The sequence below is a fragment of the Monodon monoceros genome, unplaced genomic scaffold (genome assembly GCF_005190385.1).
Source record: "Monodon monoceros isolate NGI ecotype Baffin Bay Population unplaced genomic scaffold, NGI_Narwhal_1 Super_Scaffold_20, whole genome shotgun sequence".
In the NCBI taxonomy this organism is placed as follows: domain Eukaryota; kingdom Metazoa; phylum Chordata; class Mammalia; order Artiodactyla; family Monodontidae; genus Monodon; species Monodon monoceros.
In genome coordinates, this window is record NW_021703777.1 from 40,200,403 (window position 1) to 40,226,902 (window position 26,500).

General features: G+C 39.9%; 1 protein-coding gene across 2 annotated transcripts in view; it reads left to right on the forward strand.

Annotated features, from left to right (window-relative positions):
- Positions 1-26,500, forward strand: part of SCD5 (stearoyl-CoA desaturase 5) — a 161,345-nt gene that overhangs the window by 114,918 nt on the left and 19,927 nt on the right. The window contains exon 4 of one of the 2 annotated variants that reach the window (XM_029235961.1): positions 12,961-13,093. The exons of the other annotated variant lie outside the window; for it this stretch is intronic. Coding sequence (XP_029091794.1) covers positions 12,961-13,093 — 133 coding nt within the window. Of the gene's footprint in view, positions 1-12,960; positions 13,094-26,500 lie in introns of those variants that run through there. 2 annotated transcript variants of the gene reach the window in all.

The window sequence follows — 26,500 nt, forward strand, 5'->3', positions numbered from 1 at the left end:
AAATTCCGTTAGAAGCAACATGCAGACACGTGCATTTTTGAAGTAACTGACAAGGATGCCGGTGTAGTCCAGACACAGGAAAATAAAGTCCTTGCCTCATCACCATGGTGATGGGATAAGCTAAGAGAAAATGGATGGAATGATACAGAAGAGTGAAGCACTTGTTTTGGTGCCCTTGGAAGAGATGAAAATGTGTAAATCTTGTCATTTCAGGAAGAAAGGCACTTGAATGGCTAGAATTTTTGAGACCGATTTCACTTCAATTTGTCACCTGATCTGTTATCATTTGTCTTTATTTTTTCTCCGTTTTCAAGGGCAAGCACCAAATCTCTCAGTGATACCTTCCTCCTTATGACTTTGTGTCAGTCCTGTCTGTGTAAACCCTAAGTGTATTTCTCTGTTGGGGACGATCACATAGCCAGGATAGAGCATCCAGACAAACCTACAACTGACTCATCTTCACTTCCCTACCCTCGCAGCTTCATCTCCCACTTGGGGGATCCCCTAGGGGGACGGGATGAGTCGTCTGGGGACTTACAACCAACTTGACTCCATCTCTGTTGACCAAATCCATTGCTCTTTGATCCAGGTTCCATGTTGGGTCTTGGGGAGTCTCTCCCTACTCTGAGTTCATTTGCCTTGGGGCCCTACCCTAACTGTTGCTAGGTTAATACAACAATTCTTGTCTAGAATTTAGTGACTTTGAATGGCTGAACACATTGGTTGGCTAATTGTATCTTGTGGAAAACTCTATAGAAATAACCCCCAAAGGAGAGGTTCTGGATAATGAGACGTTCAAATATCTAAACATGTGGAGGAGATTTGGGGACAGACATGGAGGTGGGGCCTTTCAAGCACAAACACCCTCTGCCAACTGCCTTGCTCATCAGTTACTCTTGGTTTGACCACTTCCTGTTTTGCTTGGGTCCTTGATCGTCCTTCAACAGCTGAACCAAACTGTCCTCAGGGTGAGCATCACTCAGCCATGCTGTATGTAGAGCCCAGCTCTTTGGCATCCTCTCTGCCCACTCACACCTCAGTAATGGAAGCCATGAGGTGCATGGCGTTTCTCAGGGCATCCAGCTTTCTTTCCTTTTCTGCATGTAACACTTTTTTTTTTTTTTTTTTGCGATACACGGGCCTCTCACTGTTGTGGCCTCTCCCGCTGTGCAGCACAGGCTCCGGACGTGCAGGCTCAGCGGCCATGGCTCATGGGTCCAGCCGCTTTGCGGCATGTGGGATCTTCCCGGACCGGGGCACGAACCTGTGTCCCCTGCATTGGCAGGCGGACTCTCAACCTCTGCGCCACCAGGGAAGCCCTGCATGTATCACTTTTAATTCAACAACTGTGTTTTGAGCATCCACTACATACCAGGCTCTAGGTGCTGGGGATAGAACAATGAACAAGAGAACCAGATTCTGGATGGTGCTTTCTTTTTCTCTCTAGAGCCCCAATTTGGGTTTGGGAATGTGAGAGAGGAAGCCTCGCCAGGCATCTGCCCCAGTCTTCTGACTGGTTCTGTCTCTCCTGGATGGCTTTCCTGCTCCCTGTTCCATCTGTCCTGTTATTCAGTCCCTGTCCCATGAAGCTGTTTTTGGTTCACTTCCTCTTGTTGATTTGCCTCTTGTCTCTGCTGTCTTTGTCTCTTTACCTGCCAGAGTGCTTTGTTCCTCCCTGTACCCTTCTCTGCACGAGGACATTTTCCCTCATCTGTCATACAGCATTCTCCAAGCCTTGATGTTCTCCATGTCTTCCTCTCCCTCAGCTTCTTGAGAGAACAAAAGCCATTCAGCCTATTGCTTAGGCATTTTCTTGATGGGGAGATGAGTGTTCTTTTTCCTCTTGTATTCTCCCTCACTCCATCATCTTGCTCTGGTTTATTCTTTTCATACATTCATTGTATATGTAAACATTCCTTCTCCTTGAATCTTCTCTTTTATTTGTGAGGGATAGCCTACCCTTGGTTGACAGCTTGAGCCCTGGAATCTTCTGTCCTCACCTTAAAACTGTCACATCTTATCCTGGGCTCTAAAAATTTTGAGAATGAAATAATTTTTTTCTTTGAATAATTTTCTCTGCATCCAGCTGTAGTTGACAGGAGTTAAAGCTCTAAATTTCTGAGGTCCAAGGGCTTGATAAAAATCAACGGAATAGATGTGAGCTGTGTTCAATTAGATCCCTTTTGTTAAAAGTCAACGGAAGAGGTAAAATATTCCAAGCTAAAATTTGGCCTTTTCAAGGAGACTGCTGTAACCAAACAGCTGAATGATACTCTGGGATATAGGACAGAGATGATTCAATATTGAGGTGGCAGCACCAACACCAGAATTTCCCTATTTTAGTGGCTAAAAACTTGGGCAAGGGAGAAACCAGTATGGCACATAATTCAAGAACTCATCTTGACTTTTTAAAAATTTCCAAGTCAAAATGTCATTTGTTTGCCTCTGTAAGAGGTACTTTTCCTAATAGGACTTTGGGAGAAGTTGCCTCTGTGTGTGTGTGTGTGTGTGTGTGTGTGTGTGAGAGAGAGAGAGAGAGACAGACAGACAGACAGACAGACAGAAAATACATCAACTTCATTAGTATCATTTTTCTTTCCCCACATTGACCATCCATTTCTATGTGAGAAATTCCCCTGGCAAGATGAGGAGACAGTTTCTCAAATGTCTGGAATCTGAACACTTCAAACACGAGCATGTTAGACATATTAATCAATAGGTGTCAATGAATTCTTGAACTGCTGTTTGTAAAGTGTTATCTTGGCTTCATTGTTGATGGCAATAAAGGCATCTTCATGTATCTTCGAGTCACTTCAGTAGCCAATAATAGCTGCCATTTATTAACTGCCCACTATGTACTTATATTATGTCTTTACACACGTTCTCTCTGATCCTTTCAATAACTCTGTCATGTAGATGATGGTACCTGGATTCTGGACTTGAATTCTAAAGATTCTGGCTCCACATGGCCTTGATTAACCAAGTCAAAAAAAAAAGTAATATATGTTTGCACTAAATTATTCTTTCCCTAGTAAAATATTACTTTACTACCAAAACTGAGAAGAAATCTTAGCTAGTTTTCATGTAAATTTTAAATAATTACATAGAAGTCAAAGCAAGATTCGAATGACATTTGAAAGATTAGATTGACAAAATGAAAGACATTTTGGTGCAAGTAGATATCAGTCTCACTAATATTTAGACATTATCAATTCCTGGCTCTCTTTCTAGACCACATAGAGAATAGTGTTTTAATATTTTCTCGGAATAAACAGTCCTTCAAGTCATGTATAATGTTCCAGCCCCAAATCTTCAGCCAGTAGACAACAACACTTATAAGAAACTTCTATTTAATCCTTATCTATTCTCTAAAAAGTTAGATCTATTACAATTGGCTTATGCATCAGAGAAAAAGACTCCTTTTGCCTTTTCTTTGTCTCTTCTTTACCATATAATAGAGCAAAAAAAGTGGAAAAAGTTTTTCATAACAGAAAATTCATTTTCTAGTTATTATTTCTTTAACAAATTACCTTATAAAATTTCTCTAATCTCTGAGCTCTTGAAAATTAGTTAAATTTTTGATGTATAACCTTCTAAACTTTTTAAAATGAATCATGCTATGTTTTCTTTCTACAAAAATATATTCATACTCTATATACTATTAAAATAAGAAAAAACATATTTAATATTTACCTTAATTATTTCCTTTCCAGCCTCTTTATTGTGTGTGTGTGTGTGTGTGTGTGTGTGTGTGTGCGTATCCTAATTTCCATCTGATATCATCCTGCCTGAAGAACTTCCTTTACCATTTCTTGTAGCACAGGTTTATTGGCAATAAATTCTCAACTTTTGTTTGTCTAAAGGTCTTTATTTTATCCTCATCTTTGAAAGGTATTTTTACTGGACATAAAATTCTGGATTAGCAGGGTTTTTCTTTCAGAATGATAAGATGTCAATCTTGCCTTGCATAGAATCTGAGGGATTCATAGAGTCTGCTGGGATTCTTAGCATTATTCCTCTGCATGTATTGTTTCTTCTCACTACGTTCAAGATTTTTTTTCTTTATCTTTGGTTTTCAGCACTTTGACTCTGAGGTTTGTTTGTTGTTGTTGTGTTTTTTCTGAATTTTAGAATTTTATTTTATTTATTTTTTTATACAGCAGGTTCTTATTACTTACCCATTTTATACATATTAGCATATATATGTCAATCCCAATCCCCCACTCATCACACGACCACCACCTACCCCCGCCACTTTCCCTCACTGGTGTCCATACGTTTGCTCTCTACATCTGTGTCTCTATTTCTGCCCTGAAAACTGGTTCATCGGTACCATTTTTCTAGGTTCCATATAAGTGTGTTAATATACGATATTTGTTTTTCTCTTTCTGACTTACTTCACTCTGTATGACAGTCTCTAGACCCACCCAAGTCTCTACAAAAGACCCAATTTCGTTCTTTTTTATAACTAATATTCCATTGTATATATGTACCACATCTTCTTTATCCGTTCGTCTGTCGATGGGCATTTAGGTTGCTTCCATGTGCTGGCAATTGTAAATAGTGCTGCAATGAACATTGGGGTGCATGTGTCTTTTTGAGTTATGGTTTTCTCCAGGTATATGCCCAGTAGTGGGATTGCTAGATCATATGGTAATTCTACTTTTAGCTTTTTAAGGAACCCTCATACCGGTCTCCATAGTGGCTGTATCAATTTATATTCCCACCAACAGTGCAAGAGGGTTCCCTTTTCTGCACACCCTCTCCAGCATTTATTGTTTGTGGATTTTCTGATGATGCCCATTCTAACTAGTGCGAGGTTATACCTCACTGTAGTTTTGATTTGCATTTCTCTAATAATTAGTGATGTCAAGCAGCTTTTCATGTGCTTCTTGTCCATCTGTATGTCTTCTTTGGAGAAATGTCTATTTATGTCTTCTGCCCATTTTTGGATTGGGTTGTTTACTTTTTTAATATTGCGCTGCATGAGCTGTTTATATATTTTGGAGATTGATCCTTTGTCCGTTGATTCATTTGCAAATATTTTCTCCCATTCTGAGGGTTGTCTTTTTGTCTTGTTTATGGTTTCCTTTGCTGGGCAAAAGCTTTGAAGTTTCATTAGGTCCCATTTGTTTATTTTTGTTTTTATTTCCATTACTCTAGGAGGTGGATCAAAAAAGATCTTGCTGTGATTTATGTCAAAGAGTGTTCTTCCTATGTTTTCCTCTAAGAATTTTATAGTGTCCGGTTTTACATTTAGGTCTCTAATCCATTTTGAATTTATTTTTGTGTATGGTGCTAGGGAGTGTTCTAATTTCATTCCTTTATGTGTAGCTGTCCAGTTTTCCAGGCACCACTTATTGAAGAGACTGTCTTTTCTCCACTGTATATCTTTGCCTCCTTTGTCATAGATTAGTTGACCACAGGTGCGTGGGTTTATCTCTGGGCTTTCTATCCTGTTCCATTGATCTATATTTCTGTTTTTGTGCCAGTACCATATTGTCTTGATTACTGTAGCTTTGTAGTATAGTCTGAAGTTAGGGAGTCTGATGCCTCCAGCTCTGTATTTTCCCCTTAAGACTGCTTTGGCTATTCGGGGTGTTTTGTGTCTCCATACAAATTTTAAGATTTTTGTCCTAGTTCTGCAAAAATGCCATTGGTAATTTGATAGGGATTGCATTGAATCTGTAGATTGCTTTAGGTAGTATAGTCATTTTCACAATGTTGATTCTTCAAATCCAAGAACATGGTATATCTCTCCATCTGTTGATATCATGTTTAATTTCTTTCATCAGTGTCTTATAGTTTTCTGCATACAGGTCTTTTGTCTCCCTAGGTAGGTTTATTCCTAGGTATTTTGTTCTTTTTGTTGCAGTGGTAAATGGGAGTGTTTCCTTAATTTCTCTTTCAGATTTTTCATCATTAGTGTTTAGGAATGCAAGAGATTTCTGTGCATTAATTTTGTATCCTGCAACTTTACCAAATTCATTGATTAGCTCTAGTAGTTTTCTGGTGGCATCTTTAGGATTCTGTATGTATAGTATCATGTCATCTGCAAACAGTGGCAGTTTTACTTCTTCTTTTCCAATTTGTATTCTTTTCTTTCTTTTTCTTCTCTGATTGCCATGGCTAGGACTTCCAAAACTATGTTGAATAATAGTGTCAAGAGTCGACATCCTTGTCTTGTTCCTGATCTTAGAGTAAATGCTTTCAGTTTTTCACCATTGAGAATGATATTTGCTGTGGGTTTGTCGTATATGGCCTTTATTATGTTGACGTAGGTTCCCTCTATGCCCACTTCCTGTAGGGTTTTTACCATAAATGGGCGTTGAATTTTGTCAAAACGTTTTTCTGCATCTATTGAGATGATCATATGGTCTGTATTCTTCAATTTGTTAATATGGTGTATCACATTGATTGATTTGCATATATTCAAGAATCCTTGGATCCCTGGGATAAATCCCACTTGATCATGGTGTATGATCCTTTTTATGTGTTGCTGGATTCTGTTTGCCAGTATTGCTGAGGATTTTGCATCTATATTCATCAGTGATATTGGTCTGTAATTTTCTTTTTTTGGAGTACCTTTGTCTGGTTTTGGTATCAGGTTGATGGTGGCCTCATAAAATGAGTATGGGAGTGTTCCTTCCTCTGAAATTTTTTGGAAGAGTTTGAGAAGGATGAGTGTTAGCTCGTCTCTAAATGTTTGATAGAATTCCCCTGTGAAGCCATCTGGTCCTGGCCTTTTGTTTGTTGGAAGATTTTTAAACACAGTTTCAATTTCATTACTTGTGATTCTTCTGTTCATATTTTCTATTTCTTCCTGGTTCACTCTTGGAAGGTTATACCTTTCTAAGAATGTGTCCATTTCTTCCAGGTTTTCCATTTTACTGGTGTAGAGTTGCTTGTAGTAGTCTCTTGGGATGCTTTGTATTTCTGCGGTGTCTGTTGTAACTTCTCCTTTTTCATTTCTAATTTTATTGATTTGAGTCCTCTCCCTCTTTTTCCTGATGAGTCTGGCTAATGGTTTATCAATTTTGTTTATCTTCTCAAAGAACCAGCTTTTAGTGTTATTGACCTTTGCTATTATTTTCTTTGTTTCTATTTCATTTATTTCTGCTCTGATATTGATGATTTCTTTCCTTCTGCTAACTTTGGGTTTTGTTTGTTCTTCTTTCCCTTGTTCCTTTAGGTGTAAGTTTAGATTGTTTATTTGAGATGTTTGTTGTTTCTTGAAGTAGGATTGTATTGCTATAGACTTCCCTCTTAGAACTGCTTTTGCTGCATCCCATAGGTTTTGGATCATTGTGTTTTCATTGTCATTTGTCTCTAGGTATTTTTTGATTTCCTCTTTGATTTCTTCAGTGATCTCTTGATTATTTAGTAACGTATTGTTTAGCCTCCATGTGTTTGTGTTTTTTACGTTTTTTTCCCTGTAATTGATTTCTAATCTCAGAGTGTTGTGGTCAGAAAAGATGCTTGATATGATTTCAACTTTCTTAAATTTACTGAGGCTTGATTTGTGACCCAGGATGTGATCTATCCTGGAGAATGTTCCGTGCACACTGGAGAAGAAAGTGTAATCTGCTGTCTTTGAATGGAATGTCCTATAAGTATCAATTAAATCTTTCTGGTGCATTGTGTCATTTAAAGCTTGTGTTTCCTTATAAATTTTCTGTTTGGATGATCCTTCCATTGGTGTAAGTGAGGTGTTAAAGTCCCCCACTGTTACTGTGTTACTGTTGATTTCCTCTTCTATAGCTGTTAGCAGTTGCCTTATGTATTGAGGCACTCCTATGATGGGTGCATATATATTTATAACTGCTATATCTTCTTCTTGGATGGATCCTTTGATCATTATGTAGGGTCCTTCTTTGTCTCTTGTAACATTCTTTATTTTAAAGTCTATTTTATCTGATAAAATTTTATCTAAGTATTGCTATTCCAGCTTTCTTTTGATTTCCATTTGCATGGAATATCTTTTTCCATCCCCTCACTTTCAGTCTGTATGTGTCCCTAGATCTGTAGTGGGTCTCTTGTAGACAGCATATATATGGGTCTTGTTTTTGTATCCATTTATCAAGCCTGTGTCTTTTGGTTGGAACATTTAATCCATTCACGTTTAAGGTAATTATCGATATGTATGTTCCTATTACCATTTTCTCAATTGTTTTGCGTTTGTTTTTGTAGGTCTTTTCCTTCTCTTGTGTTTCCCACTTAGAGAAGTTCCTTTAGCATTTGTTGTAGCGCTGGTTTGGTGGTGCTGAATTCTCTTAGCTTTTGCTTGTCTGTAAAGCTTTTGATTTCTCCATCAAATCTGAATGAGATCCTTGCTGGGTAGAGTAATCTTGGTTGTAGGTTCTTCCCTTTCATTACTTTAAATATGTCATGCCTCTCCCTTCTGGCTTGTAGAGTTTCTGCTGAGAAATCAGCTGTTAACCTTATGGGAGTTCCCCTGTATGTTATTTGTCGTTTTTCCCTTGCTGCTTTCAATAATTTTTCTTTGTCTTTAATTTTTGCCTATTTGATTACTATGTTTCTCAGCGTGTTTCTCCTTTGGTTTATCCTGCCTGGGACTCTCTGCACTTCCTGGACTTGGGTAGCTATTTCCTTTCCCATGTTAGGGAAGTTTTTGACTATAATCTCTTCAAATATTTTCTCGGGTCCTTTCTCTCTCTCTTCTTCTGGGACCCCTATAATGTGAATGTTGCTGCATTTAAAATTGTCCCAGAGGTCTCTTCCACTGTCTTCATTTCTTTTCATTCTTTTTTCTTTATTCTGTTCTGCAGCAGTGAATTCCACCATCCTGTCCTCCAGGTCACTTATCTGTTCTTCTGCCTCAGTTATTCTACTATTGATTCCTTCTAGTGTATTTTTCATTTCAGTTATTGTATTGTTCATCTCTGTTTGTTCTTAATTCTTCTAGGTGTTTATTCTTTAATTCTTCTAGGTCTTTGTTAAACATTTCTTGCATCTTCTTGATCTTTGCCTCCATTCTTTTTCTGAGGTCCTAGATCATCTTCACTATCATTATTCTGAATTCTTTTTCTGAAAGGTTGTCTATCTCCACTTCATTTAGTTGTTTTTCTGGGGTTTTATCTTGTTCCTTCGTCTGGTACATAGTCCTCTGCCTTTTCATCTTGTCTGTCTTACTGTGGTTTTTGTTCCACAGGCTGCAGGATTGTAGTTCTTCTTGCTTCTGCTGTCTGTCCTCTGGTGGATGAGGCTATCTAAGAGGTTTGTGCAAGTTTCCTGAAGGGAGGGACTGGTGGTGGGTAGAGCTGGCTGTTCCTCTGGTGGGCAGATCTCAGTAAAACTTTAATCCTCTTGTCTGCTGATGGGTGGGGCTGGGTTCCCTCCCTGTTGGTTGTTTGGCCTGAGGCGACTGAACACTGGAGCCTACCCGGCTCTTTGGTGGGGCTAATGGTGGACTCTGGGAGGACTCACGCCAAGTACTTCCCAGAACTTCTGCTGCCAGTGTCCTTGTCCTCACGGTGAGCCACAGCCACCCCCTGCCTCTGCAGGAAACCCTCCAACACTAGCAGGTAGGTCTGGTTCAGTCTCCGCTGGGGTCACTGCTCCTCCCCCCGGGTCCTGATGTGCACACTACTTTCTGTTTGCCCTCCATGAGTAGAGTCTCTGTTTCCCCCAGTCCTGTTGAAGTCCTGCAATTCAGTCCCACTAGCTTTCAACGTCTGATTCTCTACGATTTCCTCCTCCCATTGCCGGACCCCCAGGTTGGGAAGCCTGATGTGGGGCTCAGAACCTTCACTGCAGTGGGTGGACTTCTTTGGTATAATTGTTCTCCAGTTTGTGAGTCATCCCCCCTAGCAGTTATGGGATTTGATTTTATTGTGATTGTGCCCCTCCTACTGTCTCATTGTGGCGTCTCCTTTGTCTTTGGATGTGGGGTATCTTCTTTGGTGAGTTCCAGTGTCTTCCTGTCAATGATTGTTCAGCAGTTAGTTGTGATTCTGGTGCTCTCTCAAGAGGGAGTTAGAGCATGTCCTTCTACTCCACCGTCTTGAACCAATCTCCTCGAGGTTTGGTTCTTTTCATTTGGAGTGGAGCAGGGACAGTGCTATCCTTCTTGAGATTCTTTGGGTTTCTTGAAACTGTGAGTTATCTTTCATTAATTTTTGAAAATTCTTGGTTGTTATCTCTTCAAATTATTTTTGACCTTTTTTTCTCACTCTCTTCTTCAGGCTATCAGTGTTTGTGGTGGGGTGGCAGAGGTTGGAGGTAGAGTCCGTGAATAAGATGGTGAGCTGGGTTTGGGTTTTGTTGTTGCTATGATTACCTTCAGTGCACCACAGACTTCAGTGGATGGCACCTGTTACTGCATGTGTGGAGTGCCTGCGGTGCCAGAGGAATTTTCTAAGCATTTATGCTTTACCCTCAGCTTTCAGCTGTCTCTGCACACCTGCACACATAGTAGATCTCTGTCTGCACTCTGTCCCCAAGGTGTGGGGGAGGGGGGAGAGCACTTCTGTTGTTTGTTTCTCTGGGCATGGCTTGTGGTAGGGGTATGGGGTTTCTTTGTTGTTCTGGCCTTGTATCAGTCTTAGGCAAGCCCTGAGTGCCTGAACCTTGGGGTTAAGGCTTTCTGAGCATTCCTGCCTCTCCCCGCAGTAGGAGACTTGCTTTGGAGCAGTGCAGGATCCTGGGCATAAGCCAGTGGGCAGAAGTTTTTTGCTTCCACCTTTCCCTCATCAGCAATGAGTCTTTGCTTCTGTCTGGGGTCAGAGAGTTTCCTACTCCTCCCTCAGAGACAAGCAGGTTTTGCTTCTATTCTTCTCCCAGAAGCAATGGACTTTTGTCTGGTCCTGGGGGCCAGAGGGTTTTCTGCCCTTCCCCAGCTGTTTAAGATTTTTGCTTTTCAAAGGGAGGCTCTGGGGAAGAAGGCGAGGCTGGCTTGTCTCCCAGCAGCAGCTGCATGTCTCTGTCACCTCCTGCATGTCTGTGCAGTGGATGGGGCCTCTCTCCAGTCTGTTACTTTACCTCTAACCTTTTTTGTGAACACCCAGTGGACGTCTGTAGAAAAGAGCTTGAGAGTGGGTGCAAACTCTCTGTGTCTAAGGCTCTAAGCTATTCCACATTGACACACTAACCCACACTTGGCCTTTAAGGATGTGTTAAATGTTTAGCTACTTATATGGTGATCACCTCTCTGGCTTGTGTTCTGCCAAAAGTGAGGCAGCTCATGGATGGACTTATCACTCCTTGGAATTCCGTTTACCTGGTTGCCTTGTGACCTCACTCTCTGATGGGCTCAAGAAAAATTATTTTGTAAATACTCAGCTTTTTCTCCTCATTCGGATGGAAACAACATTCTCTTAGGACTTTCTACATCCTAAATAGAAGCAGAACTCTGCCTCTTATTTTATAATCTGCAGTTTTCACTTAAGAGAATACTGTGAAGTCTTTCCAGTTTTAATGCCTGCTTAGTATCTCATTGTGAAGATGTATCATAATTATTTCTGTTGAACAATGAAGGATTTCCACCTCTTTAAAAATTATTATAACAAAGCTGTGAATAAACAACTTAGTGCATAAATCTTTGACCATAGCTATTATACTTTCCTTTGACTAAAGTCAGAATTACTGAGTCAGAAAATATGTAAAACTCTCAGCTTTTGATACTCATTGTCATAATGAATTTGCAAATCTTTGATTACTAGTGAGGCTATACATGTGTTCATTTGTTTTTGGCCAGTTGCCCTTTAAGAGAGACATACAATTATTTTCCCCGTAACTCTAAATCTACCATTGGCCAAATAACAAAGATACCATCTCTTCATCTCTCTTCCTTTTTTTGTTGCTGAAGAGAGATATCTGACAAAGTGAGGTGACAAAGCCTACTTTTCTTTCCAGAACCCTCCTGCCTCTCATGGAACAAGAAGGTAGTACAGTCACAAATGAATCTGATGTCTAGACAGGCAAATTAATGCATGAGGCATGTTACATATGTCTTGTTCTTACTCTCCTCAATGGTCTGAGCTGGGATATATTATGACATAGATAATAATAGTCATTTTAGTGCTGTTTTGCTTCATGCACGATTCTCTAGCTATTACTCCAGCTACCTTCCATATTTATTTGGAGAGTAATATTAAGCTAGAAAGAGAGTAACAAAGGAGAAGCTCCTTAAACAAGAGGCATCTGAAGCCACCAGTGCATATATTGAAAGTGCTCCACAACAAGAGAAGCCACCGCAATGAGAAGCCCACGCACCGCAACGAAGAGTAGCCCCAGCTCGCCGCAACTAGAGAAAGCCCGTGCACAGCAACGAAGAGTAGCCCCTGCTCGCTGCAACTAGAGAAAGCCCGCTCGCAGCAACAAAGACCCAACGCAGCCAAAAATAAATAAATTAAATAAATACATTTATGAGGTAAGAAATAGACTAGTTAACTGGAAACAGATCCCTTACTTACTGTCCAACCGGTAATTCTTGCCATGAAATGATTTGCAAAGTTTATGTTCATGTGACAGCTATTTTGTAAAAATTTTGAATGAGGCTGACTCCCTTTTTAAGATCGAAAGAGTGTGATGCATACATATTTGTGAAATTCAAGTACATTTTCTCTCTTACTGATACAAACCGCTGATGGTAATGGATTATGGAGACCCCTTATCAGTTGACAGTTGAAGTGAAAATATTGCCTTAAGTAATGAATTTGTTGGTAGCTGTTCCATTACCCAAAATGAATATTTAGATTAGTCATTATAGAGTCTGTCATGTCAGAGCTACCAGGGAGCTTTTCCTCTGACATAATTTATTCTAATTCCTAAGTCCCCATCTCACCATGTTATATCCTATTAAATGTGTCATAGAATGATTAGGTGGAGAGATATGAGGTTATGCTATTGACACAATTTACACAGGAGCACTGGAGAAATTAAACCCCTGCTGAACAAAGCTGAGTTGAACTCTCAGCCATTTTCTCTATTCTTTATCAGTACAAAGGATGTCCAGAGACAAGGAAGGGCTCTCAACCACGATGCTGCACTACAGGGTGAGTTGCATCAAGGATGCATATTGAAAAGTAACCCTCACGTGGTGTGCTGTTTGGCTTTGTTATGTACTCATTGAAACCACTCCAAACAGTGCTTCTCGATGCCCCATGCCCCTCCTATGTCCCTGGAGGTATTTTGAAGGTCAGAAGAGAAACACACAACAGTGGGACTTGTGATATTACATAAAGTAACAATGGTGATATTATATGTATTATATGTATTGACGACATTATATAAAACAACAGACATGCATTGAGAAACCAAGCCATTTTTAACTGTGTGAAACATAGGCAGAATTATGATCTATGTTAGCACTGGGTTATTCATTCATTCATTCAGTCAACACAAGGAGGCAGGAATAGAGAGGTAAAATATAGTCTTGGGATCAAAAGATCCCATTCTCTGAGATTTGCCATTCTCTGAGATTCCGTTTCCACACCCATAAACTGGTGATAGTGGTGATATCTACCTGACAAAGTTATTAGGTGAATAAATTAGTTAATTTATGTGAAAGTGTTCATCACAGAGGAGATGTGCAATAAATATTTGTGTAATTAACTACACATACAGCACTCTATGAAGCCATTCTATTTATGAAGACCTTAAGTTCTAGAAGCCTATTCGTATGTCCCATTTTCTCATAAGTCCAAAGTGACTAAGTGAGGTTTGAGCTGCCAGTCTCTAGCTACATCTCCAGAAATAAAAACATATGTGGGCCCCTCAAAGCTTTAAAACCAGAATACTTCTCTTCCTTACATTCTATTCAACATTTTCCCCCAAATGTGGAGCTCCTATGTCTATAGTACCTTTGTTTGCCACACCTGTCCAGCCATTTGATGTTTTGCTGATTCGGATGGGCCCTGACCTGTGGAGCCCCCCTTGCCTTCCAGCAAACTCATCCACAGCTTTCAGCATGCTTAAGCTCAAGTTCACTCATAAACTCCTGGCCTTCACCAGAATTAACAAAGCTTAGGCCAAAGACCACTGTTTATTGCTGCTAACATTTAGCCCAACCTCTAATAGTTGCCTTTTTCCATTTCACCAATCCTTGTTCGTTCCTTTTTGATCACTGTTCAGTCTTGGGCTTCAAGAATTCTTCCTGCTCTGCCACAAGCCCTCTGCAACATTTGGCATCCTCTCACCACTTTCAGTTTTGAAAGATCATTTCTACTTTTGTTTCCATCATAATTGTGTGTCTCTTTTTTGAAGCATTTTAAAGATACTCACTCCTTTTACACTTTTCAGACTGAGGGTGTTACTGATGTTCACAGAATATCACAGAACGGAGCACGAGCCTAGCTAACAACATACCCCCAACTAATGAACAATGTGTGGCAGAGTGATTGCTCTGGCCGCTGATACAGCTGCTGGTGGTGGGCAGTCGACGCCCTTCCCACCCTGCTTTGTTCATACCCGCAAACATCATTAAATGGAAAAGTTGTAAATAGAGATAGTCCTTGCTTTTATTTATCTTATCATTTAACTGGGAAGATACATACTCATAAAATAGCCAGAGACCTCCAAGTCCATATATGAAAGTAACACTGTGGTAGATGATTATATTAAGAGATGAGGGAATTCACGATAAAGGAGGGCAGAAAGAACGAGATCCTTGATGTCTGTATGGAAGTGTTGGTTCTTTATAACTGGCAGGGTGAGGGCCTTCTGCTGATGCTCCCATTCTCCAGGAACAGAGTCTATCCCTTTGTCACCACCTACTTCAGTTTTCTACATATAGATCTTGTGTGTTTCTTGTTCAGTTCATTCCTAGACATTCTATAATGTTTGTTGTTATTGTTAACAGCATCACTGAATTTGTATCCCAGGGACAGGGAGTGGATGCCCAGACCTTAACTTACCTCCCTATAGACCTCCCAGGTCAACGGAACCGTCAAGTTGCCTGGCCTTTTTTGCAAAACGCCTCTGGGGCCCACACCTGGAGAGGATGTCAAGGTTGTTGCCCAAAGGCGTGCTGGCCAGAGACAGAGGGCTCCAGCCCAGAGCCACCATCGGGATGGCTGGCTTCCTCAGCCTTAGAAATAAAAAATTCACCCTCCTTCCCTCCTTGCTTTCCTTAAAGAAAGGCTTTCATGGATTCAGAACATTTTTAAATGAATGAATGAGTTGAATGAACGAATGAGAACACAGGCTAATACTCCCTGCCTGGGAAGTATACCTCATGGTAAAGGGTGTCTTGTGGGATCTGACCACCAGGGATGGAACCCAGGCCCCCAGCAGTGGAAGCACAGAGTCCTAACCACTGGACAGCCAGGCAAGTCCCTAAGAGCTAAACTCTTCGTGTAAAATATGAAATCACAAAGATCAAAAAGCATGAATTCCCAGGGAAAGAAAGACCAAAGAAATCACTGTCAGCCCATCCACCTGCCGAGGAAACCCTTGTCAGGGATCGGCTTTGAACTGTCTCCCTGTCCAAGTCACTTATTTCTCCTCACACTGCTTATTTTCATATAAAACAATAACCAATCTGTCACACAGTTACAAAGACTCTTACCTGAGATAATGTGATTTGTCCAAACATGCTCATTGACTCCGCTGAAGTGTGCTATCTCTTCTGACATTTGGTCTTCTCTCATAAACCTACTCTTATCTTGCCTTTCATTACAAAGTAGAGAAAAACAATTACTCAGATGTCCCAACTATCGGGAGATTTAGACAAACCCCGCATATGTATTTTTTTCAAGGTAAGTAAATAGGTTTTCAAATTCTGCCCAACTAAGAATCTGTGTTTTTAGGATGATGAAAACTGTCATTTACAATCAGAGAGCCAATACTTGCTCTAATGGGGTGAGAGAGCATCACATCGTATGTGACTGCAGTAGCTAACACTTCAAGACCGGAAGGAGACATTAAGAGTCTCAGAATCCCAGGCAGTGGGGAGGGAATTTCTGGATCCTGCAGGCCAAGTGTCTACAGAGAAAAAGGACTAGAAAGACCTTCTAGTCGGGGTGCTCAGGCAGAGAGATTTTTAGAACTGTGATGGCTGTATTTAATATGCATAATTTTTTTTCCTCTGTGCCCTTTGTGTTTTGCTCATTATTATCTGCATAACTACCAGGAAACGACAAGGGGGGAAAATCTAAGATTTAAACCTTTAAATTCTGTATTGTAAGCTTGGGTGCCAAGTTGTATTGAATAATTAACATGGGGCCTGCGGTCCTTTTCTTCCAACTTTCATCAGCATCTAACGTGTCCCTCCTCCTCCATTATTGAGGATAAACGTGGGCTGACACTCACTGCTTGGCATGTAAGTAGAAAAAACTTTTAGGTGATTCCCCTCTGGTCTTCATTCTGAATCATTTTGCTCTTGAATAAGAAAAATTCTTAGGCTCAATTGTCTTGTTTCAAGCTTACATCTAATCTGAAATAACAACAATAGCTTCCAGTTGTTATTTTTAAAATCATCTCTATAACATTCTTTTTTTTTTTTTTTAATATATTTGGCTGTGCCGGGTCTTAGTTGTAGCACATGGGATCTTTAGTTGTAGCATGTGGGATCTAGTTCCCTACCAGGGATTGAACCTGGGCCCCCTGCATTGGGAGCGTGGAGTCTTAACCACTGGACCGCCAGGGAAGTCCCTCTATAACATTCTTTAACATATTGATTTCAGTGTATTGAGTACCTACTATGCTCCAGACTCGTTATCTGTGCATGTAGTTCATATCTCTTTACATGTGGTGGGATCTGAAGCCCTGAGAAGTTGACTCAGTAACATTTTGAAAATGGCAAAGCTAGAATTTAGACAAACTCAGTCCTAATCCAAAGCACATGCTCTTTCCTCTAAACTCTGTTGTAATGATATTCACAGAGAATATTGTCTTTCTTCCTCCTCCACTTCATCCTATTGCCTGCTTACTCTGCTCATATGTTTTCTATTTATTGCAGTTCTGAGTTATTCACAAAAAGAAATTGTGTCCATGTGAGCCAGACTTGTCTCCTGCTTAAAACCTTTTCATGGCTTCCCCATGGGAAGAGTTACAACTGTCATCTCCGTGACCGAGCCTGCTTCCCGTATCTCTTGGAACTTCCTGCCTTGTACCAGGCTCTCCAGTCATGCTGTTCCCTCACACTTCAGGCTGTTCCCTGACACTGTGCCTTTTTTTTTTTTTTAGTGTCACTATATATGTATTTTTAGAATTTTATTTATTTTTTTATACAGCAGGTTCTTATTAGTTATCCATTTTATACACATCAATGTATACATGTCAATCCCAATCTCCCAATTCATCACACCACCCCCCTCCCACCCCCCGCCACTTTCCCCCCTTGGTGTCCATACATTTGTTCTCTACATCTGTGTCTCAGTTTCTGCCCTGCAAACTGGTTCATCTGTACCATTTTTATAGGTTCCACATATATGCGTTAATATACGATATTTGTTTTTCTCTTTCTGACTTACTTCACTCTGTATGACAGTATCTAGATCTATCCACGTCTCTACAAATGAACCAATTTTGTTCCTTTTTGTGGCTGAGTAATATTCCATTGTATATATGTACCACATCTTCTTTATCCATTCGTCTATTGATGGGCATTTAGGTTGCTTCCATGACCTGGCTATTGTAAAAAGTGCTGCAATGAACATTGGGGTGCATGTGTCTTTTTGAGTTATGGTTTTCTCCAGGTATATGCCCAGTAGTGGGATTGCTGGGTCATATGGTAATTCTATTTTTAGTTTTTTAAGGAAACTCCATACTGTTCTCCATAGAGGCTGTACCAATTTACATTCCCCCCAACAATGCAAGAGGGTTCCCTTTTCTCCACACTCTCTCCAGCATTTGTTGTTTGTAGATTCTCTGATGATACCCATTCTAACTGGTGTGAGGTGATACCTCCTTGTAGTTTTGATTTGCATTTCTCTAATAATTAGTGATGTTGAGCAGCTTTTCAGGTGCTTCTTGGCGATCTGTATATCTTCTTTGGAGAAATGTCTATTTAGGTCTTCTGCCCATTTTTGGATTTGGTTGTTTGTTTTTTTAATATTGAGCTGCATGAGCTGTTTATATATTTTGGAGATTGATCCTTTGTCCGTTGATTCATTTGCAAATATTTTCTCCCATTCTGAGGGTTGTCTTTTCATCTTGTTTGTAGTTTCCTTTGCTTTGAAAAAGTTTTTAAGTTTCATTAGGTCCCATTTGTTTATTTTTGGTTTTATTTCCATTACTGTAGGAGGTGGATCAAAAAAATTCTTGCTGTGATTTATGTCGTAGGGTGTTCTTCCTATGTTTTCCTCTAAGACTTTTATAGTGTCCGGTCTTACATTTAGGTCTCTAATCCATTTTATTTTTGTGTATGGTGTTAGGGAGTGTTCTAATTTCATTCTTTTACATGTCTCTGTCCACTTTTCCCAGCACCACTTATTGAAGAGACTGTCTTTTCTCCATTGTATATCCTTGCCTCCTTTGTCATAGATTAGTGGACCGTAGGTGCGTTGGTTTACCTCTGGGCTTTCTATCCTGTTCCATTGATCTGTATTTCTGTTTTTGTGCCAGTACCATATTGTCTTGATTACTGTAGCTTTGTAGTATAGTCTGAAGTCCAGGAGCCTGATTCCTCCAGCTCTGTTTTCTTCCCTCAAGACTGCTTTGGCTATTCGGGGTGTTTTGTGTCTCCATACAAATTTTAAGATTTTTTGTTCTAGTTCCATAAAAAAATGCCATTGGTAATTTGATAGGGATTGCATTGAATCTGTAGATTGCTTTGGGTAGTATAGTCATTTTCACAATATTGATTCTTCCAATCCAAGAACATGGTATATCTCTCCATCTGTTGGTATCATGTTTAATTTCTTTCATCAGTATCTTATAGTTTTCTGCATACAGGTCTCCCTAGGTAGGTTTATTCCTAGGTATTTTATTCCTTTTGTTGCAATGGTAGATGGGAGTGTTTCTTTAATTTCTCTTTCAGATTTTTCATCATTAGTGTATAGGAATGCAAGAGATTTCTGTGCATTAATTTTGTATCCTGCAACCTTATCAAATTCATTGATTAGCTCTAGTAGTTTTCTGGTGGCATCTTTAGGAGTCTCTATGTATAGTATCATGACGTCTGCAAACAGTGACAGTTTTACTTCTTCTTTTCCAATTTGTATTCTTTTCTTTCTTTTTCTTCTCTGATTGCCATGGCTAGGACTTCCAAAACTATGTTGAATAATAGTGTCAAGAGTCGACATCCTGGTCTTGTTCCTGATCTTAGAATAAATGCTTTCAGTTTTTCACCATTGAGAATGATATTTGCTGTGGGTTTGTTGTATATGGCTTTTATTATGTTGAGGTAGGTTCCCTCTATTTCCACTTTCTGGAGAGTTTTTATTATAAATGAGTGTTGAATTTTGTCAAAAGGTTTTTCTGCATCTATTGAGATGATGATATGGTCTTTATTCTTCAATTTGTTTATATGGTGTATCACATTGATTTGCATATATTGAAGAATCCTTGGATCCCTGGGATAAATCCCACTTGATCATGGTGTATGATCCTTTTAATGTGTTGCTGGATTCTGTTTGCTAGTATTTTGCTGAGGATTTTGCATCTATATTCATCAGTGATATTGGTCTGTAATTTTCTTTTTTTGTAGTACCTTTGTCTGGTTTTGGTATCAGGGTGATGGTGGCCTCATAAAATGAGTTTGGGAGTGTTCCTTCCTCTGAAATTTTTTGGAAGAGAAGGATGAGTGTTAGCTCGTCTCTAAATGTTTGATAGAATTCCCCTGTGAAGCCATCTGGTCCTGGCCTTTTGTTTGTTGGAAGATTTTTAAACACAGTTTCAATTTAATTACTTGTGATTCTTCTGTTCATATTTTCTATTTCTTCCTGGTTCACTCTTGGAAGGTTATACCTTTCTAAGAATGTGTCCATTTCTTCCAGGTTTTCCATTTTACTGGTGTAGAGTTGCTTGTAGTAGTCTCTTAGGATGCGTTGTATTTCTGCAGCGTCTGTTGTAACTTTTCCTTTTTCATTTCTAACTTTATTGATATGATTCCTTTCCCTCTTTTTCCTGATGAGTCTGGCTAATGGTTTATCAATTTTGTTTATCTTCTCAAAGAACCAGCTTTTAGTTTTATTGATCTTTGCTATTATTTTCTTTGTTTCTATTTCATTTATTTCTGCTCTGATATTGATGATTTCTTTCCTTCTACTAACTTTGGGTTTTGTTCCTTTAGGTGTAGGGTTAGATTGTTTATTTGAGATTTTTCTTGCTTCTTGAGGTAGGCATATTGCTATAAACTTCCCTCTTAGAACTGCTTTTGCTGCCTCCCATAAGTTTTGGATTGTCATGTTTTCATTGTAATTTCTCTCTAGGTATTTTTTGTTTTCCTCTTTGATTTCTTCAGTGATCTCTTGGTTATTTAGTAACGTATTGTTTCACCTCCATGTGTTCGTGCTTTTTACGTTTTTTTTCCCTGTAATTTATTACTAATGTCATAGGGTTGTGGTCAGAAAAGATGCTTGATATGATTTCAGTTTTTGTAAGTTTACTGAGGCTTGATTTGTGACTCAAGATGTGATCTATCCTGGAGGATGTTCCGTGCGCACTTGAGAAGAAAGTGTAATCTGCTGTTTTTGAATGGAATGTCCTATAAATATCAATTAAATCTATCTGGTCTATTGTGTCATTTAAAGCTTCTGTTTCCTTATTTATTTTCGTTTTGGATGATCTGTCCATTGGTGTAAGTGAGGTGTTAAAGTCCCCCACTATTATTGTGTTACTGTTGATTTCCCCTTTTATAGCTGTTAGCAGTTGCCTTATGTATTTAGGTGCTCCTTTGTTGGGTGCATATATATTTGTAATTGTTATATCTTCTTCTTGGATTGATCCCTTGATCATTAGAGAGTGTCCTTCCTTGTCTCTTGTAACATTCTTTATTTTAAAGTCAATTTTATCTGATATGAGTAGTGCTACTCCAGCTTTCTTTTGATTTCCATTTGCATGGAATATCTTTTTCCATCCCCTCACTTTCAGTCTGTAAGTGTTCCTAGGTCTGAAGTCGGTCTCTTGTAGACAGCACATATATGGGTCTTGTTTTTGTATGTATTCAGCAAGCCTGTATCTTTTGGTTGGAGCATTTAATCCATTCACGTTTAAGGTAATTATCGATATGTATGTTCCTATGACCATTTTCTTAATTGTTTTGGGTTTGTTTTTGTAGGTCCTTTTCTTCTGTGTTTCCCACTTTGAGAAGTTCCTTTAGCATTTGTTGTAGAGCTGGTTTGGTGGTGCTGAATTCTCTTAGCTTTTGCTTGTCTGTAAAGCTTTTGATTTCTCCCTCGAATCTGAATGAGATCCTTGCTGGGTAGAGTAATCTTGGTTGTAGGCTCTTCCTTTTCATCACTTTAAATATATCATGCCACTCCCTTCTGGCCTGTAGAGTTTCTGCTGAGAAATCAGCTGTTAACCTTGTTGGAGTTCCCTTGTATGTTGTCATTTTTCCCTTGTTGCTTTCAATGATTTTTCTTTGCCTTTAATTTTTGTCAGTTTGACTACTATGTGTCTTGGCGTGTTTCTCCTTTGATTTATCCTGCATGGGAGTCTCTGCGCTTCCTGGACTTGGGTGGCTATATTCTTTCCCATGTTAGGGAAGTTTTTGACTATAATCTCTTCAAATATATTCTCAGGTCCTCTCTCTCTCTTCTCCTCTGGGGCCCCTATAATGTGAGTGCTGTTGTGTTCAGTGTTGTCCCAGAGGTCTCATAGGCTGTCTTCACCTCTTTTCATTCTTTTCTCTTTATTCTATTCCATGGCAGTGAATTCCACCATTCGGTCTTCCAAGTCACTTATCAGTTCTTCTGCCTCAGTTATTCTACTATTGATTCCTTCTAGTGTATTTTTCATTTCAGTTATTGTATTGTTCATCTCTGTTTGTTCTTAATTCTTCTAGGTGTTTATTCTTTAATTCTTCTAGGTCTTTGTTAACATTTCTTGCATCTTCTTGATCTTTGCCTCCATTCTTTTTCCGAGGTCCTAGATCATCTTCACTATCATTATTCTGAATTCTTTTTCTGAAAGGTTGTCTATCTCCACTTCATTTAGTTGTTTTTCTGGGGTTTTATCTTGTTCCTTCATCTGGTACATAGCCCTCTGCCTTTTCATCTTGTCTGTCTTTCTGTGAGTGTGTTTTTTGTTCCACAGGCTGCAGGATTGTAGTTCTTGCTTCTGCTGTCTGTCCTCTGGTGGATGAGGCTATCTAAGAGGTTTGTTCAAGTTTCCTGAAGAGAGGGACTGGTGGTGGGTAGAGCTGGCTGCTCCTCTGGTGGGCAGATCTCAGTAAAACTTTAATCCTCTTGTCTGCTGATGGGTGGGGCTGGGTTCCCTCCCTGTTGGTTGTTTGGCCTGAGGCGACTGAACACTGGAGCCTACCCGGCTCTTTGGTGGGGCTAATGGTGGACTCTGGGAGGACTCATGCCAAGTACTTCCCAGAACTTCTGCTGCCAGTGTCCTTGTCCTCACGGTGAGCCACAGCCACCCCCTGCCTCTGCAGGAAACCCTCCAACACTAGCAGGTAGGTCTGGTTCAGTCTCCGCTGGGGTCACTGCTCCTTCCCCTGAGTCCCGATTAACACACTGCTTTGTGTGTGCCCTCCAAGAGTGGAGTCTCTGTTTCCCCAGTCCTGTTGAAGTCCTGCAATCAAGTCCCACTAGCCTTCAAAGTGTGATTCTCTAGGAATTCCTCCTCCCGTTGCCAGACCCCCAGGTTGGAAAGCCTGCTGTGGGGCTCAGAACCTTCACTCCAGTGGGTGGACTTCGGTGGTATAAGTGTTCTCCAGTTTGTGAGTCACCCACCCAGCAGTTATGGGATTTGATTTTATTGTGATTCTGCCCCTCCTACTGTCACATTGTGGCTTCTCCTTTGTCTTTGGATGTGGGGTATCTTCTTTGGTGAGTTCCAGTGTCTTCCTGTCAATGATTGTTCAGCAGTTAGTTGTGATTCCGGTGCTCTCTCAAGAGGGAGTGAGCGCACATCCTTCTACTCCGCCCTCTTGAACCAGTCTTGACACTGTGCCTTTGCTCCTGCTTTTTCTCTGGCTTAGATCTTTGCTACTCAAACTGTGGTTTCTGGGACAAGCAGCATCAATATAACCTGGGAGCTTGTTAGAAATGCAGGATTAGAAATGCCCATCCCCATATCCCAAGTGATTTGGATGCACAGTGTTTGTTTGAGGAGCACAGACCTAGAATGTCCTTGTCTTGTCATGTTTTTCACCTTAACAACTCTTACTCATTCTTCAAAACTTACCTCCAGTGAGCTGAGGTCAGCAGTTCAAGGTTCCTCTGGGTGGGAGGTCCCCGAGCATGTAAGTTTTATACGTAGCATCTAAGCTCTTACTTTTTAGGGGGTCTGTGAGGTTCCCCCCTTTCCAAGTGCACAGGTATATGAGGCAGATTTTCTTCAGAGATGTCAACCAAAGCAATATATTGCAGCAGACCGATTGCAGAAGCAGATGTGTCGATCCAGCTGCCTCTGTTAAGCCAGACATAAAAGAGATTTGCGATTATGTAAAATGAGGACATTCTTCACACCAAAACTTTTTTTCTGTTTTGGAAAATAGTTGCTTTTCATCAAAATATGTTATTTATGTTAGCATGTAATAGGCTTATTATTGTTATTTTAATGAACTGATCAATTGAATATTTATTTTATGACATTAACAAATACATTAATATATTTTATATGTAATTTTACATTATTGACATATATTAATATTTAATATTTACTGAAATAAGAAGACATTTCTCAGTTTTAATTTCCCTTATAGTAAATGTTAATAGATATAAACCACATAAACAAAAGCTCTTTGGAGTTCTCAATAATATTTTTTAAATGTAATAGGGCCCTGAGGCCAAAGTGTTGTCCTAGGGTGAGCTAAGTGCCCCTCCTCAGCAAGTCTTTAGAATCATGGGTTTATTTCCCTTTTTTGCTTATCATGTTATATTAAAATGACCCACTTGTATAGCTCTCTCATTTGACCATAAGCTCCTTGAGGACTGTAACTATGTCCTATTCATCTCTCTATTTATTGAGACTAAAGAAACATCTAACATCCTCCCTAAATACTTTTGGAACTGAGGACTGTGTTTGCTCTCTGGTTTATAGAGAGTCCTGGACAACCTACAGCTGAGAACCAGCTTCAGGGATGATGATTTCTGTATGATGCTCTAACGCTCAGTTGCTGAAGTAAGTGATACATGGACACCACCACTAGCCCTGGTGGCACTACACTCCCTCAAAGTATGATTCAGCAGCCTGGAGTCCCACCTCCCAGGGGGAGGTAGGGAAGTGCCATGAGCAGCACTGCCCATTTGCGCACAGCCTCATCACACCAGCAGTAATCTTCTCCAGTGCCCATGGTGCCTCTGACCCTCAAAGGTACAGTGAGAGGACTACAAAAACATAGATGGAGCAACAGGAGACCCATTTGGCCGTGTCTGCTGGGAACTGACTCTGGCCAACTCCAGTGTGAGAGGAGGAGGAAAACGATGGTTCTTCCCTACAACAGAATCCCACATCAGACCAAATTCTACCACAATTAGGGACAAAAATAGCCATGCACCACATATGTAAGCTTGATGAAGCCCTGACTCCTGCCCTTTTGGATACCCCAAAAAGCCCCTTGCGTGGAAGGCATGATGCAGTAGTATCACCTTCCTGTCAGAATCCAGCAACAGAATTCTGTCTGTGGCTGCACACAGGATGGAGCAAAGTCTCAGGCGATGCCACTCAGAAGAATTTATCCTGCTGGGAGGTAACTGTATAGTATTTCTAGCCAATTCACATATTTCGACCACTTATTTTACCAGTGAAAATTTATTTCCCTTATCCTAATTACAAACTCTTTAGTGCTGCTTGGAGATAAAAATAACTGAAGTCTGTAATAGACCTCTGATTTATGAACTATTAGAGTTTGTCAAACGCTAACTAAGCATGCCTGAAGAGCGGATTCCTGATGAGGGTACTTCAGATGTTAATGGACTTCCCCTTGGGTGGAGAAGAAAACACACACACACACACACACACACACACACATGCACACGCACCCCATCTCACACTGTTTATGCTGAAGTATCTTCAAGTAAATCACAGGCAGCATAACAATATCACTAAGTTCAAATACACATAGTGTAGTGAAAATTAAATATGGTAGAGTCTCACTTATCTGAAACTCAGAGATCCCATCATTTCATATAACTGGAATAAAGTCAAGAACCTGTGAATAAACAAAGAGAATCATCATGGTAGATGCTCAGTTCCAGATTCACCTTATTGCATGGAATCCTCTAACCTCCAAAGTGCATGTTTCCCCCTCTACCTCCATAGAGAGAGATCTTTGAATAAATGTCATACTCCTAATAATTCTGCATTTTTAGTCTCAGCCCAGAGGCCCCCCTTCAGCTTTCACTCAGAGCCTGTGTGTGCTTCATCTGCACACAAATTCAAATTCAGCTCTCTAGGTAGTAGAGTCATTTTCACAATATTGATTCTTCCAATCCAAGAACATGGTATATTTCTCCATCCGTTCATGTCATCTTTGATTTCCTTCATCAGTGTTTTATAGTTTTCTAAGTACAAGTCCTTTGCCTTCTTAGGTAGGTTTATTCCTAGGTATTTTAGTCTTTTTGTTGTGATGGTAAATGGGATTGTTTCCTTAATTTCTCTTTCTGATTTTTCGTTTTTGGTGTATAGGAATGCCAAGAATTCTGTGCATTAATTTTGTATCCTGCAACCTTACCAAATTCACTGATTAGATCTAGTAGTTATCTGGTGGCATCTTTAGGATATTCTATGTATAGTATCATGTCATCTGCAAACAGTGACAGTTTTACTTCTTCTCTTCCAATTTGTATTCATTTTATTTCTTTTCCTTCCCTGATTGCCATGGCTAGGACTTCCAAAACTATGTTGAATAAGAGTGGTGAGAGTGGGCAACCTTGTCTTGTTCCTGATCTTAGTGGAAATGGTTTCAGTTTTTCACCATTGAGTATGATGTTTGCTGTGGGTTTGTCATATATGGCCTTTATTATAGATTCAATGCAATCCCTATCAAACTACCAATGGCATTCTTCACAGAATTAGGACAAAAAATCTTACATTTCGTATGAAAACACAAAAGACCCCGAATAGCCAAAGCAATCTTGAGAAAGAAAAATAAAGTTGGAGAAATCAGGCTCCCCAACTTCACACTATACCACAAAGCTACAGTAATCAAGACAGTATGGTACTGGCACAAAAACAGAAAGATAGATCAATGGTACAGGATAGAATGCCCAGAGATAAACCCATGCACGTACGGGCACCTAATTTACGACAAAGGAGGCAAGAACATACAATGGAGAAAATACAGTCTCTTCAATAAGTGGTGCTGGGAAAACTGGACAGCTACATGTAAAAGAATGAAATTAGAACACTCCCTAACACCATACACAAAAATAAACTCAAAATGGATTAAAGACTTAAATGTAAGACCTGACAC